The sequence below is a fragment of the Chrysochloris asiatica genome, unplaced genomic scaffold (genome assembly GCF_000296735.1).
Source record: "Chrysochloris asiatica unplaced genomic scaffold, ChrAsi1.0 scaffold00200, whole genome shotgun sequence".
Lineage (NCBI taxonomy): Eukaryota > Metazoa > Chordata > Mammalia > Afrosoricida > Chrysochloridae > Chrysochloris > Chrysochloris asiatica.
Genome location: NW_006408718.1, coordinates 328,093 through 346,351, shown reverse-complemented (window position 1 = coordinate 346,351; position 18,259 = coordinate 328,093). Strand labels below are relative to the sequence as shown.

At 45.5% G+C, this 18,259-nt stretch overlaps 1 protein-coding gene across 1 annotated transcript in view; it reads left to right on the top strand.

Annotated features, from left to right (window-relative positions):
- The window catches only part of PROM1 (prominin 1), a 219,790-nt gene that overhangs the window by 9,494 nt on the left and 192,037 nt on the right, over positions 1-18,259 (top strand). The window contains exon 2 of the mRNA XM_006872491.1: positions 11,451-11,506. Within this exon, the coding sequence (XP_006872553.1) occupies positions 11,451-11,506 (56 nt within the window). The remainder of the gene's footprint in view (positions 1-11,450; positions 11,507-18,259) is intronic.

The window sequence follows — 18,259 nt, the reverse complement described above, 5'->3', positions numbered from 1 at the left end:
AGTCACCAGAATGGAGGTGCGCAGACAGCGAGAGACCAATGAACAGACACCAAAAAAAAAAAAAAGAAAAAAGAAAAAAGAATGTCCACACCTTTATCTCTGTGGTTCTGTCAGGCATCATTGGCTGCTCTGATCCTTTCCCTGCTTGGTCTCACTGAAGATGGCAGCTCTGAGAGTAGCTGAGTGTTTTGGATTAGAAAGCAATGGATTTCTTGCTTCTGTTATAAATTCCCCTAGGTGTAAACCTTCCAACAATCTAAATATTCCTTTATATGTGGTTCAGAGTTTTGGCACCATTCCCTGAGCCTTCTTGGTCCTGTATTCTGTGTGTTCCTGATGGAGCTCCTTACTGCATTTCACCCAATCTGCTATCTTGTTTTTTCTCCCAGGGCTCCTTTTTAGGATAGTAGGCACCACAGAGGCACCTTGCAAGCAAGAGTCAGGGAGGAGTTCAGCTGGGTTTTATTGGACTTAGAGGTGCCCCTCCAGATTTTGGATGAAGTGTGAGCTCCCTCTACTGTAGGTACTAGAAACCTGTTAGCTGAAGTAATCAAAAAAGAGAGTTGATCTTCCAGATTCTAGGTCATCTTGTGCAACACAGTGAGGGGGCAGCTGTCAGCCTCTGGAATCTTTACTTTCAACACGGCCCCTCTCTGTGAATCAGTGACTTTATTCTTCCTCTTCCCCCAGCCCCATGCCTACAGCCTTCAGGGTACAACCCCAGGTTTCCAGCATCCTGGACAGTGGCTGGGAGTTCTTTCTCTTTCAGCCCCAATTCCAAATCCCCGGGGAGAGCGCCAGGCTTGTCTGGACTGTGGACTGACTGTATGAAGCCGTCCCTGTCACCGTGGCATCAGGTAGACAGCCCGATGGCATGCCCAGGCTCGTGTGCCTGTGTACCTGGGCTTCAACACCTGTTGGTTCTTAGTTAATTCAGACCAAGCCAACATTGTCTCCTTTAGGTCATGTGATTCATATTGGTTATGGACCTGGCCATTGGTAAGGTCCTAGCGAATGAGAATGAGTCCCTGTTGATCCTTCCTGTGCTGTTCAGTTATGTGCTGGACAGCTCTCGTCCTAACAGTTCTATGATGTTGTGGTTGTTGGGTGCTCTCAGGTCGATTCTGACTCAACCTCATGCGACCGAGTGCAACTGCCCCACAAGGTGTTCTAGACTTGGGTGATCTCGAACTACTAACCTTTCCACTGGTAGCAGAGCATTCAGTCAGAACTGAGCTACCAGGTTCCTTAACAGTTTATAACAACAACCACTAAGGAGTCCTGGTGGCACCAAGGGGCAAGTATTGGGCTGCTAACTGAGATTGGCGGTTCAAACCCATCAGCGGCTCAATGGGAGAAAGATGAGGCTGCCAACAATCTCGGCCACTGTATAAAGTTGCTCTGAGTGGGAATTGCCTGGATGGCAGTCGTTTGCTTTTTGGTTTAGACTGTGAGATTATTGGAGTCCTAGTGTCCTTGTGTTTGGTGTAGTGACTCTTGGTGTGGCACTGTGGGTTAATGCACTGGGCCACAGAGTTGGTTTGAACCGCAAGGTCAGTGGTTCAAGCTCACCAGCCGCTCCTTGGAAACCCTATACAGAGTCGCTATGAGTTAGAACTGACTCGATGACACTTAGCAACAAGAAGTGTGGCACTGTAGGATCATCACAGTACTGTGAACCACAAGGTTGGCAGTTCCAGCCCACCAGCTGCTCCTTGACAACCTTATACAGGGTCACTATGAGTCGGAACTGAGTCCATGGCACTTAACAACCACAAGTGTGACAATAAGGTCAGCAGTTCAAGCTCACCAGCCGCTCCTTGGGAACTCTCTACGTGGTTGCTATGAGTCAGCACCAACTTGACAGCACTCAGCAACAACATGTGAGAGGAATGTCTTATGAAAGGAAGTTGGTAGAATTCTTCTATTTCATCCTCACTGGCTTTAGTGGTTGGTGCATAAATCTGAATAATAGTGGTATTAACTGGGCTTCCCTGTGTTGTTATGTACCATGGAACCAGTTCCGACTCATAGCGACCCTGTGCAGGCTTTCCCAGGCTGTAAATCTTCATGGAAGCAGAAAGCCTCATCTTTCTCCCACAGAACAGCTGGGAGTTTCGAACTGCTGACCCTGACGTTCGCAGCCCGACTCACAACCTCTGTGTTACCAGAGAGGTGCATGGATATTATCTTATCACAGACAGTGTTGTACCTCATGACAGATCTTGAAATGTTCTTTTTGACAATAAAAAGAAACAAAACAAATACCATGGAAATCTAGCAAATACTTTGGCTGTGTCTACCTGTCCCCTGCTTTCCTGAATTACAAATGGCAACAGCTCTGGGTGGTCCTGCCCCTTATGCCTTTGGTGAGCCAGCAACCCTGCCCACCCCAAGCACAGTGGCTCCAACTGGCCTGGCCCAGCATCAGCGCTGATTCAGCGTTAAGTACTTATCTAAACGGCACCTTCACAACCATGTCTGGCTTAGCGGAGCTGGTTTTAGCCCTTTGACTGTGATCCTGAGCACCTGCGCCTTCTGAAGGCCCAGTGACAGGTATGATTCTCCTAACATGGTGCAAAGGTAAAATACAAATCACAGCCCATTGATTGGGCAATGTGGCTGGGAAGAAGCACCAAGGCCAGGAGGACCCCAGATGTTTTCACGAGACAATAGCTACCTGGACCTGGAGTCTCAGGGAACATCACGGTCAACTGACATAACACAGTCCACAAAGACAATGCATCTGGCATCTTAAAAACTTCTGAGGTGCAGCTTTTTGTCTCTCTGTGTGCAGAAGAAACAAGAATGATGAGAATTGAAGAGGCTTGGAATCAGTTAGTCCAATGGACTCATGGAACATGTGAACACCAGTCTCCATGACTGAGACCAGAAGAATTAGATGATGTCCAGTGACCTCTACAAACTGCTTTGGAAGGGGTCACATCAGAGGATCCAGATCGAATGGAAGAATATCTAGAACAAAACTCCAAATTATTTTTAAAAGAAAAAGACTGGGCTTACAAGTCAAAAAGACACTAGGTCTCTTGACTCCCCTTCATGTCTGGAAAGGAACTTACTCTCCTAGACCAATTTTTAACCACGTTGTAGATAGGAATATTGAGGGACAAGTGTGGCACTGTAGGATCAGCACTGTATTGTGAACCACAAGGTTGGCAGTTCAAGACCACCAGCTGCTCACCCTATACAGGGTCACTATGAGTCTAGTAAGATATGCTCACCATGGGATGGTCAGTCATATTTACCGAAGGACCAAGTTAAGAATTGATAGGAAGGTAGGTAGACTGCAAATAGGAAGCTTAGGGAGGAAGCAGGATAACTCTTTTTGCATGGAGAGGATTGCAGTCATTCAGATGGAACAAAGTGTATGATTTGTTAAATGTTAAACTTTTGTCTGTGAACCTTCATTCCATTCACAATTTACAAAAAAAAAAAAAAAAAAAAATTGCTTAATTGAGCAGTGTCTTTTTTGAAGCGCTTTACTCAGAGAACAAGTTGTTGTTGGTTGTTGGTTACGTGCTGTGGAGTCGGAACCGACTCATAGCGACCCTGCACAGGGTTTCCAAGGCTATAAATCTTTACGGGACCAGAAAGCCTCATCTTTCTCCTGTGGAATGGCTGGTAGTTTCAAACTGCTGACCTTGAGGTTAGCAGCCCGACTCATCACCACTAAGCCACCAGAGCTCCTTCAGAGAAGCAGTAGTATCATTGTTAATTCTAAACAATATTGTGCGCCATCCCCATCCCTCCTGAAGAGACTCCTATAGGCAGTGCAAAGGAGAAACACTGTGCAGAGTTGAGAGTGAACAGCTACAAGGAAGGAAAAAATGCAGCACTGAGCTTGGATTGTGTCTCAAAGAAAGGCGAGAGCAACCTTTCTGGGACACGTGAGTTTTTTATACTTGAAAATTCTTGTTGTTAAGTGCCGTAGAGTCTATTCCTACCCATATAGAGTTTCCAAGGAGTAGCTAGTGAGGGGGTAATATTTGACACGTGAGTTTTTTATACTTGAAAATTCTTGTTGTTAAGTGCCGTCGAGTCTATTCCGACCCATATAGAGTTTCCAAGGAGTAGCTAGTGAGGGGGTAATATTTGACACGTGAGTTTTTTGGTACTTGGAAACAAGGGAATAATATTTGACACGTTCTAATAAACACAACTTGGTTTCCAGCGTCTGAAGCAGCGATGTGTTTATTAAAAACCAAACCCAGGAGTTTAGTCACGTTGAAGGGAGGATTTCAATGGTGTAATGACCATGTTCTGCAAAGCAAAAGAGGACAGGGTATTTGCTATGTGATTTGACTTTTAAATGACCATCATGAAAGCGTTTGAGTAAATCAAACCAGCTCATGTTGACCATATCAGAGGGACACCTGCCTGGTCCAGGGATTTGGAGAACTCCAGGCTGGCTGTGTTGTGGTTGCTGGTTGCCATCGACAGTTCATTTCCAAATCATAGTCACCTCATGTGTGCAGAGTAGAAGGGCTCCACCGGGTGTTCAAGACTGCGGCTGTTTGGATGTAGGTCACCAGGCCTGTCTTCTGGTGCATTTCCCTCAGGACAGTTCCATTGTCTGAGTCCTCAGATCACTTGTTTGGGCTCTGCCTCATCCGCATCAGTGTATCATTCTATCAAAAAGAGCTGCTTGAAGAGGTTGGAAAGGGCATTTTTTATCCAGGGAGGTGACATTGTTCCTATCAAGTGTAAAACTCTGTGTACTCTTTGTTATTTTCAATGAGAACGTTTTCAAATGACATTGCTCTGCCTGCCTTTTAATTCAGTATGTTGTTAGGTGCTGTTGACTCAGTTCCTGCTCCTAGCAAACTCTGTGTTCAACAGAACAAAACATCGACTGGTCCTCCTCCGTGTTCACAGTCATCATTACATTTGAGCCCATTGTTGGAGCCACTGTGTCAAATCCATCTCACTGGGGAGCTTCCTCTTTTTTTTTTTTTTTTTTTTTGCCTTCCCCGTCACTGAAGTTAACATGTGTCTACCTTCCGGCCAGTGAATACCATTGGTCTATTTCCGTTATTAATATTTGTGTTATTTTGTTTACAACTTTTTACTTCACACGTGTGAGGGGACTTCAGAAAGTTCATTGATAAATGGAATTTAAAGATAATGGAGTTTTTCCATAGACTTTAAAAAACAAACACAAAAAAGGTTTACAGAGTAGATCATCAGTTTGACATTCGACAATCACATACTTCATTTCATTACTTTGATTGCAATCCCTTCCACGCAACAGTGTTTCCCTCTATTCACTTTAAGTCTTGAATTCCTCCCTTTGTTGTCTGCTACCTCCATCTTTCCTCAGCCCAACCTCCCAGCCCCCAAGTTTTTTTTTGACGAAGCACCACACCGTATTTTTCTTTTGAACATCTCACCCACATGACCCTCTTACTAATTGATTCAGAGCACATCAAATGTAAATCTACGTTTTGGGGTGACTGATGAAGATCAAAGAGCACAGCCTTCGGTATGGATTACATCTCAATGAAAAGAAAACAAAAATCCTCACCACTGGACCAATAAACAACATTCTTATCAACGGAGAAGAGATTGAAGTTGTCAAGGACTTCGTTCTTCTTGGATCAACTATCAATACTCATGGAAGCAGCAGTCAAGAAATCAAATGTCGTATTACATTCTGCAAATCTGCTGGACAAGACCTTTTTAAAGTATTGAAAAGCAAATATGTCAGCTTGAGGACTAAGGTGCGCCTGACCCAAGCTATGGTATTTTCAATAACCTCATATGCATGTAAAAGTTGGACAGTGAATAAGGAAGATCGTAGAAGAATTGATGCTTTTGAGTTATGGTGTTGGAGGAGAATATTGAAAGTGCCATGGGCTGCCCAAAGAACCAACAGATCTGTGTTGGAAGAAGTGCAGCCAGAGTGCTCCTTGGAGGCCAGGATGGCTAAGCTTCGTCTCTCCTACTTTGAACATATTGTCAGGAGGAACCAGTCGCTGGAGAAGGATATCATGTTTAGTAAGGTGGAGGGTCAGAGAAAAAGAGGAAGACCCCCAACGAGATGGATTGGCCAAGTGGCAGCATCGATGGACTCAAGCGTGACAACAATAGTGAGGTTGGCTCGGGATCGGGCAGTGTTTTGTTCTGCCGTGCATAAGGTTGCTATGGGTCGGTACCGACTCGATGGCACCTAACAACAACAAGTATCAAAACTCTGTTCACTCTGTCATTCGAATCAGCTGCTCCCCTCAGAGACTGAGGAGCATGTGGTTGTCTGCCTTGACCCCACGGGCGCCATTGCTGCCCTTGCTTGTTGGAAGCTCAGGCTGACCAAACCAAAAGCCAGATTTACAGCCGTAGAGTTGATTGTGACTCATGACCGTACGTAGGTCAGAGCAGAAGTGTGTTCCATCGGGCTTCTTTAGTGGCTGTCATCTCCAGGCTCTTCTTCCGCACCAGCACTCTTGTTGTTAAGTGCTGTTGAGTCGGTTCCGACCCACAGCAATCCTGTGTAGGGTTTCCTAGGAGCGGTTGGTGAGCTTGAACTGCCAACCTAGTGGTTCAAACTGACTTTGCAGTCCAATGCATTAGCCCACAGCACCACACCAGGTGGGCCTAAATTGCCAGCCTTTTTGTTAGTCTCACTGTAACCCACTGCCTTTGAGTGGATTCTGACTCACAGTGACCCAGTGCAGGGTTTCTGAACGTGTGAGTCTTTATGGGAGCAGACAGCCTCAACTTTCTTTCCTGGAGCACCTGGTGGGTTTGAACCACCGACCTTGCAGTTAGCTATTCGTAGCCAAGCGTTAACCATTTGTGTCACCCAGGGAATTCCTGAACTAGTTTCGGTTGAGTTGATTCCTACTCATGATGGCCCCAGGTGCTTCAGAGCAGAACTGTGCTCTTCAGGCTTTTTAGTGGTTGTGATCTTTTGGAAGCAGGTTGCCAGGACTTTCTTCTGAGGCGTCTTTGGGAAGATTCAAGCCTCCAAACTTTTGATTAGTAGCCTGGTGCTAAACTGCTTGTCCACCCAGGGTCCTGTCAGGTTGACAAGAGTTGTCATTATTGATGGGCACTCAAGTGTGTTCAGTTCTCAACTGCGTCCAGAGGGTAGCCATTCTGTTGTAGCAATATCTCACTTGGGTAGTATCTTAGTAATCTATGTAACTGTAACAGAAATACCACAAATGGATGGCTTCACCAGACTGAAATTTCTTCTCACCCAATTCAGGAGGCTGGAAGTGTGAATTCAGGATACCAGCTCTGGAGGAGGCTTTCAGTGTCTGTTGCTTCTGGGGAAGGTCCTTGTCTCCTTTCTCAACATCTGTGGGTCCTGTGTTACTTGGAGATCTCCTGTGTCTTGAAGGTGATCTTCTCCGGGGTCTAGGAGGGTCTCTGCAGAGGGACACCAAGTCCAAAGGACATGCTCCAGTCCTGGCTCTTCTTCCTTGGTGGTAGGAGCTCCCTCCGTCTTTGCGCATGTCTCTCTTCTCTTACCTCTTTTTTGTTTAATTTATTTATGGATGTCCATAACTCTTTGTTTTTTTCAAAGTTCCTATTGTGAATTGAGTGATAGTTTACATGGGAGAACGTCGGTTTTACACTCATGCCTCTGTGCATCATCGTTCAACAGTATTTGCTTCCATTCCCTCTGGGTTTTATTTATTTATCCTTTTTTTGGGGGGTGGGGTGCAGAGGAACACTCAGGAATATATAATCATTTAAACAACCAAAGAGCACATTCTACAAGGCTGCCTTCTGACTGCTGGCACCTGGCCACCAGCACACAGCCTTTCTTTTTCCGTAAGTCTAGAGTCCTCAGCTGCTCCCTCTCTCCATGTCATCATCTCTGCCTCCATTTCTGGTGTCGCTGCTTCTCTAGCTAGGGTCCCACATTCCTCTCCTGTTCTTCTCCCTTGATGGTCCAGGGTCCTGTCTTCATGTACCATAAGATTAACTACTCCCCCCTTTATGTTACAAAACTTCTACCTTTACAGTTGAATTAGTCATGATAACGATTACTCACCATTGAATCATAAGAATCTTATCCCCATCTCCTTTTACCAGACCCGTGTAAACAAGATGAAACAATTCAGTGGGGATTCTACCTTCCCTCACACACTCTTAAACTAAACTGCCTCTTGAAACCTTGTAAGCCAGTCACTTCATGCCATTATAGGCCCCCCCCCCCCCCTTATTTTAGGTAGCCACTGTCTTAAGTTGCCTGGCCGTATCTACGCTGTGTACAGAGGGGATTCTCCTGTTACTTCTTGTAAGATAAAAGATGATGCTGGTCACAGCCCAGGGACATGCCTCATACATCAGATCAGGACTGCAGCCTGGATAGGAGGAGTGTGGCATTCCATCCTGGTCCTGTCGCATTACCACAGAGACCAAGATTTACTAGACGTCTCAGATAGTAGATAATCACAGGAGATTACCTTGTGGAGGATGATCACATCACTACATGACTGAGATCATGGCCTAGACAAGTTGACACATACTTTCTGGGGGCACAACTCAACCCATGCTAGGCAGGAATTCTCGGTGAAAAGGGTGCAGTTGGAGAAGAACTAACCCTGTCCTGAATGATGGGGTAAATAGATGTATATTTGTATTTCTTATGTTGAACTGAAATGTCAGTGGCACAGTTGCCTATTTGTGTATTTTCACCTAAGTTATTGTCTATTAGAGCTGTTTATTCAGCCTAGATTTTCTCATTCAGCGTCTCTCATTGTCATACATTGGGGTGGCTCCTTCAGTATTTTCTCTCCTGATAAAAGTTGTCCAAATAACCAGGCGTTTTTTAATTTGTTTGACTCAGTAAGACTGTGGGTTAATGCACTGGACTGCAAGGTCTGTTTGAACTTCAGGGTCGGTGATTCAGGCTCCACCAGCTGCTCCTTGGAAACAAACCCGAGACAGGGTCTCTATGGGTCCGAATGGACTTGACAGCATTCACAACAGGTATATTTAGGAACTTGTTAGCAGAAATATGAATGGTCACTTTGACTTTGATTAGTACTGATTCAACTCAAAATTAACAGATTAAATCACAGTATGGAGCCACGCCCAAGACCTCTGCTCCATGTGTGTTTATGATGGTTCCACTGAAGGCCAAAGTGGGACTATGGATCTTACCAGAGAACATACCAGAGGAGGAATTTCCTTTTCTCTTTCCTTGGACCAGAACCTGTATATGTATCAAAAGAAGCCAGTTAGGGACTATCTTCATCAAAGATCAATTTTTACTAAGAAAAAGACAATGTACTTGTCATCCTTGGTATATTGGAGAGTTAGCAAAAAAAGATGGATACCTCTCAAGGAGATGGGTTGACGTAGTGGCTGCAGAAGTGGGCTCCAACATACCAAACTGAGCCTGGTACAGGACCGGGCAGGGCAGTGCTTTCTTCTGGCTGCATAACGTCGCTGTGAGTCAGAAGCAAACCATGGCTCTGAACAGCAACAACAGTAGTTTATGCAGACTTTTCTTATTCTATCTTACTTGGGGTTTCAGCCATCAAATAACTCGTATGGAAACTATATATATACACACACAGTGCAAAAAACCAGCACATAACCAATTTGATGGAGTAACACAACGTTCAGAATGAACCCTTTTCTCAATCTCTTGCTTCCCTCACCTGCTAGATCTTACAGTGGTTTCTCAAGCCACTTTGTCATGGGGACGAGCAGGGGATAGGTAGAGTGGAAACTGAATTGTTGTTTGAGAAAAGGGGACCCAGGGAGGAGGGACTCAAAGGCTTTGCCTCATCTGAGTGTTTTCAAAGCTCTATCTCAGCGGACCCGCCCACAGCTCAGGATGGATTAGAGGGTCACCTTTATCTCCACCAAGTAGCTTCACAGAGACAGGATGGATGTGGTCCCCCATGGCCAGGTCTGTCCACGTTTTCAATGTGGTGACTAGAACTTTGAAATGTACTTATGCGGCTCACATACCTCGAGATGGAGCTGTTTCTCTGCTATTTGCTCGACTTCACAAGCTTTCCTCAGGGAAATGCCTGATGCATGTGTTACTGTATCGCCCTATGCTGTGGGAAGAATGCGGCAACTTCCTGTTTAATGGAAGACGTTCAGCCACTGCAGTCCCCTGACCTGGAATGTGTGAGAGAGACAGAGACAGAGAGGTAGAGAAGGATCGTGAGTTCCAGAAATAGTTTCCACACAATTGACCCCTAAGCCCTTACTGCCTGACCATCCACACAAAGCCCCTTAAGCGTGGCGCTGGAGTCCTGGTGTGGTGCTGTGGGTTAATGCGCCAGACAGCAAAGCCGTTTGAACTGCAGAGTTGGCAGTTCAAGCTCACCAGCTGCTCCTCGGAAACCCTATACAGGTTGCTATGGGTTGGAATAGACTTGATGGCGCTTAACAACAACAACAACGAGTGCTATGGGATAAAGTACTGGACCGCAAGGTCGGTTTGAACCACAAGATCGGCGGTTCAAACTCACCTGCTGATCCTTGGAAACCCTACACAGGGTCGGTATGAGTCGGAACCAACTCGATGGCACTTAACAACAGCAACAACATAGAGTCCTGGCATAGTGCTGTAGGATAAACCCTGGGCTGCTAACCACATTGTTGGGAGTACAAACCCACCAGACGCTCCTCGGAAACACTATATGGTCACTATGACTTGGAACCTATTGGATGGTACTTAACAGTAAGTTTGTTTTGGAGGACAGTGAAAGTTCAGTGGTAGAATTCTATAGAGTCCTGGTCTGGTGCTACGGGATAAGCACTGGACTGCTAACTGCAAGACTGGTAGTTCAAACCCACCAGCTGCTCCTCAGAAATCCTATACAATCTCTATGACTCAGAATTGACTCGTGTGGGAGACCTGGGTATGGTTCCTGGCCAAGGTTCCCATAGCCACGCCCTGTTGTCACTGAAGGCTTGTGTGTTATCACCGTGAGGGACAGTAGAGCATCCAGACTTCATCCAACCTCATCTTTCTCCTGTGGAGCGGCTGGTGGATTCGAACTGCTGACCTTGCGGTTAGCAGCCCAACGCCTAACTCACTATACTACCTGGCTCCTTTCCCAAATAATTAAGACTTAGCAATTTGAACTGAACGTGTTATCAGCAATGACACATGAGCTGTATTTAGTTTGCTGATAAATATTGAAGTGTGTTGGGAGAACTGGAAAACTTAAAAGTGGCAAACATTTAATTCCACCACTGGCAAAGTCTCACATTCACCAAGTTTAGGGTTTTCCAGGCTGTAAATCTTTACGGGAGCAGAAACGCTCATGTTTCTCACATGGAGCAGATGATGGGTTTGAACTTACTACCTTGAGGTTCACAGTCCACTGCTTCTCCTACAGCCGCTCAGAGCATAGCTAGACCTCTGTTTTCTAAACAACCATTTTATGTTTTTTAACTGAAAAAAATAATCTTGCTGCTTGTTTTGTGACTTTTCCCCCCAGATACTGTCAGAAAAGTTATACAAAAGCAGTTTGACCTCTCCACGGATTATAAGGAGGTAAGTTTTTATTAATATGCATGTTGTGTTTAAAATACAATGGATGAGGAGAATTTTGACTTGGAAGTATGTCTCTAAACGTACCCAGTTATGTAATCTGAGATTCTAGTACCGTTTTTTGATGAAGAACATTCATGGAATACTGTAACACTTCATGGATCCCATTTGAACAGCAGCAGAAATATCAAGAATGGAGCTTGAAGAAACATTCATCTGCTAGACAATGTTTTTTAAAAACTAAAATTTCCTACAAAGAAATAATGATGCTACTCTTGTTAGCAAAGGGAGAAAGACTTCCTAAGCAGAAGGACTCATGGTGTAGTGCTGTAGGATCAGTGCTGGACTGTGAACCACAAGGTTGGCAGTTCAAACCTACCAGCTGCCCGTTGGAAACCCTATACAGGGTCACTATGAGTCAGAACTGACTTGACGCCACTTAACAACAACTAAGTAGAAAGGTTTGAAAATATTAATAATAGTGAGTTTGTTCTTTGTTTGAAAAGATAGCTTGTTAAAAATAAAAAGTCACTTCACATTTGCACAGTGTCTCTTGGGCACTTCCAGTGTATGCGGCAGAATACCTGGTGGTACCAACAGTTCAGTGCTCAGCTACTAACCAGAAGGTTGGGGGTTTGAATCCACCCAGAAGCCCCTGTGAGGAAAGCCTGCTGCTGACAACTCACAGAGACCCCTCCAGGACGGAGTGAAGCTATTCCTCAGGGTTTCTGAGCCTGTAAATCTTTACGGGAGCAGATAGCCTCATCTTTCTCCCGAATGGTAGCTGGTGGGGTCAAGCGCCAGCATTGTGGTTAGCAGCCCAGTGCTTAGCCCACCGCACCACCAGGACTCCTGGAAGGCAGGTCCAAACCAAACCCAACAGAACCCACTGCCATTGAGTCGATTGTGATGCATAGTGATGGCCTATGTGAGAATGTAAATCTTTAGGCGAGCTAGACCGTCTTCTCTTTCTCCTGTGGAGCAGTTGTTGGGTGTGATCTGCCAACCTGGCTGTTCATATCCCAGTGCTTAACCCTCAGCACCACCAGGGTTTCCTGAAGAAAAGACTGGTGATCTGCTCTACATCAGCCGACAAAACTCTTATGGGACTCGGTTCTACTCTGCAACGCACCCGGGGTCATCACGAGTTAGAATTGGTTTGACATAGTGACTTTCCACTCTCCCCACCCCCCTGACCCCCAATTTATGATTCTGGCATGTGGCACTTGAAAAAGAATAAGATAGTCTTCAACTGGCACAAGCAATTAATGTGCTTGCCTGCTGGCAGTTCTACCCAGAGGTGTCTCAGAAGAGGTTACGTCTGAAACATCAGCAATTGGAAATTCTATAAAGCACCGTTCGGTTGTGACACACACGAGTCAGCCTGAGCTGGAGTCGACTCAGTGGCAAGTGATTTTAAGATAGTCCTTGGTCTCAAGAGACTGAGAGCCAGATGCAGCGAGAAGAACTGATGATTTTAAGGAGAAGAAGGAAATGAGTAGTGGTGGCTTACTGGTGTTGGGCTGTTAAGCACAATGTTATCAGTTCAAACCCCCCAGCCTCTCTGTGGGAGAAAGATGAGGTGACTGGCTTCTGTGCAGATATCCGCCTTTGGAATCCCTATGGGACAAAGCATTCTTTCCGGTAGGATTACTATGAGTTGGAATTGACTTCATGGCAGTGGGCTTTTAGAGTTGCATGCAGCGGGGGTAAAGAAAAACAGTGTATTCTGACCAGCAGCTTTCCAGAGAGGAGGTGGCTCAGACAGCGCTTCTTGTAAAGGGTAGGCAGGTTGGGACAGGTGGGTAGGTGGCTGTGCTGGGCCACATGGATACAGTAATCATGTGAACAAGAAGGTGAGCAGGCCCATGGCTCCAGCAGGTGGGAGTGGAGGCTGGGGAAGGAAAGGTAAGTTGGGGCCTGATCAGAAGGGGTCCTTGAATGCCTTGCTATCCTAGTTGGGAGAACACAGCACCTTGTGGGTCTTAACTGAATACCCCCAAACTAACCAAGTCCATTGACTCATAATAACTGAATGCCCAAAGATATTGCTAATCCCTCCCTTTGATTATGTAACTGATTATTTAAGCACAAATATGTTCCTTTCGTTTCTGTTAATTATGGGTGTAGGTTGTCAGTGAAACAAAGAGACAAACATTTGTGGCATTGTTAGTCAGATAATAAAGAGCATTTAGCCTCTTGGTTGGGATATTTGTCCTACTTTTGTTACTTTTCCTTTCCTGGTGTGAAGATGGTTACCATGATAACATGGAAAGCAGGCTGCCACATGGGCACATGCATTTCGAGCCAGCTCAATAAATCTGACTTGCAACTTTCTGGGTGGTTGCGAGTTGGAGCAGGTAGTGGGGGTGGGTTGGGGAAGTCACTTCATTCTTTTCCAGTCAGTGGTTAGTTCAGATCCTGTTATGAAGGACATCACCTTACTGTCAACTTGCAATAAGTTGATACTTAATGACAAAGTAAACACAGGGGCCCATGAAGAAAGCTTTATCTAAAAGGCCCTTACGTTGGACTGCATGGTTGTCTACTTTGCATGAGGTCGCTATCTGATTTGGAAGCGACTCAACGACACACCTAACAACATCAACAACAATGTGATGGTTGTTAGTTGCCTGCCAGTCCATTCTGACTTCCACAAGGAAGAGTGTATACAAAATATTAAGTTAGCTGATGCTAGCCGACTTCTTTACTACTAGGAGAAGTGTTTTGATTCTTCACCAGCTTAGGCTTTGTATATGTCTCCCAAACATGACTGCCCATATCTGTGTGCATCCTGGGCCAGAACCAAATGCCTGTTCATCCATCTAAGAGCCAACTCTTGGTCTCTACTCATCTGGGGCAGAAGAGGAAGAAGGAAACCAGAGATGAAGAAGAAACTAGTCTACAGGACAAATAGTCTATGTGAACTGAGACCAGATGAACCAGATGGCAGCTCGCTACCACTGCTGACTGTTCTAATCAGGGCCCCAAATGGGAGAAAAATGTGAAACGGAATCTCAGATGTCTGAAAACAATAAAAAAAATAATAAAACCACACACACATACACACACGTAACAAAAACAAAAATCCAAACCTACTGAACTGCTTCAGACTGGAGGATTTCCCAAGTCTGTCACACTGAGATATTCCTGACATCTTAAACCCAAACTAGCCTTCGAGGCCACTTTGTAGCTAAATAGTAAACAGGCTAAAAACGTGTATATCACCTTTAAGTAGCATGCTTTTTTAAGAACCATCATCTATATGAGACTAAAATGGGCAATAATTACTTTAAAACGAAGATGAAACTAAGTGGGTAGGGAAACCAGATGAATGGAAATGGAACACCCACAATTGAAGTCGTGAGAATGCCCATGCATCTTAAAGAAGGTGACCCATCTATGTCACTTGTATTGAAATGTCGAATGGAAACCTAAACTGTTTTGTGAACTTTCCCCCCAAAACACAATAATGTATTGTTTTTAAAAAAGAAAGAAAGAAAAAAAATCAGCGTGTTGTTAGCAGCCTGGACCGAATGCCAACTCGTCAGAGGGGTAGAAGCAATACTTCAGTTGGGTCCAGCCTTTGGAGGACAAGGTCCTAAGATCCTGAACTGATGCTGAGGAACCAAGCAGATGTGGGCTGAAGCCAGGCTGCCACCATCCTTGGTAGGACTTTTAGTTGACAAATCTTCCCTGGTTGAATTGATTTGGGCCTCCTGCAAGCTTGGGGAATCCCTGGTTGCTTATTTAATCTCTTCCTCAGAGTGCATTTTCCAATGGAGAAGAACCATTGGTGTTGGTGAAGAAGAGAGCAGATACTTAACAGCTCACATGGATGAACTGAACCGCAGCTTGGACGTAGGACTGGATCATGTTTTCCGCAGTTAGCGAGGAGGAGAGATAGTTAAGCAAAGACAGCAGAAAAGCGAAATGCCTTTGTTAGCGGTGTCTTCTGATTGGTTTTAGACTGGAGAATGCTGGGTATCTTGGTTTGACTTTCTCCAGAAGTGAAGCCTGAGTTTAGGACTCAGGGACAAGTTGTTTATTGTGGGGCTGGGTGCTGGGAACGCTGGCCAGGAAATGGGGAGGTGATAGAAGGCAGGGAAGGCAGTCTACCTAGGTTTTGCCATTGCATCAGCAGATACAGGGACCACTGGAACCTCATCCTGTAGCTTGGCTGTGGGGCTCACTGAAACTCACAAGTAACACACAGGAAGGGTGAGCAAGTTGAGGTAGGGGTATGCCCAAGAGGCACTGGCTAAAGACAGCTTGTGAGGGAGATTGTGATTTTATTTCTCTCTCTCTCACACACACACATACACACAGACTGTGATTCCATAGTAAACCGTGGAGTACAAAATTAAAGATGCCAGGAAACAGCAGTCTGAGGGGGCCCACTGAGTTGGGTAGGATCCCAGGGATGTAGGCAGCCGCCAACAGTATCTACTATGTCAGCAGTTTGAATCCACCAGCCATTCTGTGGAAGACAGGTGGCAGTCTGCTTCTGTAAAGATCTTTTGGCCATGGTTAAAGCACTTGGTTGGTAACTGTTAGGTCAGGGTTCAAACCTGCCAGCTATTCCATGCCATATGTGGCAGCTTGCTTTCATAAAGGTCATCGTCTTGGAAACCCTAAGGGACAGTTTTATTTTGTCCTGTTGTTAAGTGTTGTTGAGTTGGCGTTGACTCACAGTGACCCTATATTGGGTTTCCGAGGAGCGACTGATGAGTTTGAACTGCCAACCTTGCTGTTCAAACCGACTTTGTGGTGCAGTGAGTTATCCTGCAGCGCCATGCTGTCCTAGCGGGAAGCTGTGAGTTGGAATCGACTGGACAGTTATGTATTTATTTTTTGTGTTTATTTAGACGGCAGTATCCCCTGGCTGTTGCATTGGTGCAATTAACCAGGTGAATGTTCTGGAGTAGAGTTCCCTGTGGACTGAGCTCTGTGTTCTTTCTAGTGTAGAGCTCGTACAGTCTGGACAGCCCAGTCAGTGACCTGACATTGGGGGTGGGGAGCTGCAGTGAACTCTTTCATCATAAGGAGGTTCAGATCCCTCATCCCTGAGGTGGCCCAGCTTTGGGAGGGAAAAATGATTGCTTATCCCACCTCTCTGCACTGGTAATAAGTAAGGTGCCATTGCTGTCAATAGGGATAGGAACCACTTGGTGAAACCTCCCCAAATCTGTTTCCATGTGGTCCTGGTCTCTCCTCCACGGTTAGCTAGTTGGCATCTTCCTTGCTCATTTCATTTCTCAGTTGTTTCCCCTCCCTTTCCTGAGGATTCCTCTGGGACAGGTGCAAGCTAGGGGACTTTTCCCTGCTGGTTTTAATGACCCCGTTCCTACTCACAGTCATTAGAATCACAGCCAGGTGGCACTAGTAAATGTCAGACCATCATGACCAGCGGGCTTGTGATGGCTGGGACCACCCCTTCATGTCTGCAAGCGGTCTGCATTAGCTACCCAGACCCCACCATACCACGGAGTGTCGGATGAAGAAGCATCTCAGCCTTCGCATGGGCCTTAGAAGTGAGGATGGGGAAACTTTGACTTGCTTACCTTAAAGTGGACACATTATCAGGAAAGACTAGTTACTTAAAAAAACAAAAAAGGACATCATGTTCTGCGATAATGAGATGGATAATCACAACAGCCCCAACAGTGGACTCAAACAATGGACTCAGGAAGATGGAGCAGAATCAGGCAATGTTTTTCTATTGACCGCAAAGCCGCCATGAGTGGAAAAACTAACAACAAGAAACAGCCCTACCAGAACCTCCAAAAGTTCGCATGCTCCTTTCTGCGTATGAAAAGTACATTCCCGGATCTCACAAAGCATTTAGACAGAAAACAAGACTCATTGTCTGGGATGAAAACAATGCTAATACTGAAGGTACTGGTCACACACGGTACAAAATGTGGTAATTCAGGTAACAGACAGGAAGCAGCACACATAAAGGGTTGAGAATAGACTCATGACAATGCATTGGTAGTTAGCAGTGTGTCCTCTTGAGGCCATAGCTTTGTAAGGTCAGGACTGGCTATGCCCATTATGTTGGTAAAGTTACAGAGTCTCACAGTAGCATTGGCAGTAATGCCCACGCCCATCCCTATGAGATTGTGAGCTCAGTGGTCAGGTTGGGTGACCACTGGGATTTTGAAACATTTCTTTGTAATGAGAAGTTGGAGGGGAAAATCACAGCAACAACATGGCAGAGCCGGGATTCAAGCTGCCCCACACGACACGCACACTGCATGATGTCTAGCCGGGAAAGAAAATAGGTAAGAATGCCCCCAGCTCCACCTAGGTGTTTGCTGTTCCTGGCTGACATTTGGGAAGGAAATGAAACACAAAAGAATTGGCTAACTATTGTGGTTTATAGTTGGTTCTGTCCCTAACCACAGCCCAGAGTGGCTGCCTTGTAACCCTGGGCAGGATCCCCTAACTTCCTTAACCGTATCCATTACACGGGGGTTCTTTTAAAGACAGGTTCTTAATCCCACCTGAATCTCCTGACTCACCATGCTTGGAGTGAGTGTGTTTAACAGGCAATCAGTGTGTTTAGCTCTCCTCCTCTGGCAGTGTTTGTGGTGGCTAAGTTTGGGAGCCTGGTCTCCCAGTGGTAGAATTCTCTTCTTCTAAACAGTGCTCCTAATGTGCAGCCACTACCTATCTGTCAGTGGAGCCTTGCTTATTGCTATGATGCTGAATGGGTTTAAGCGGAGCATTCAGACTAAGACTAGGAAGAAA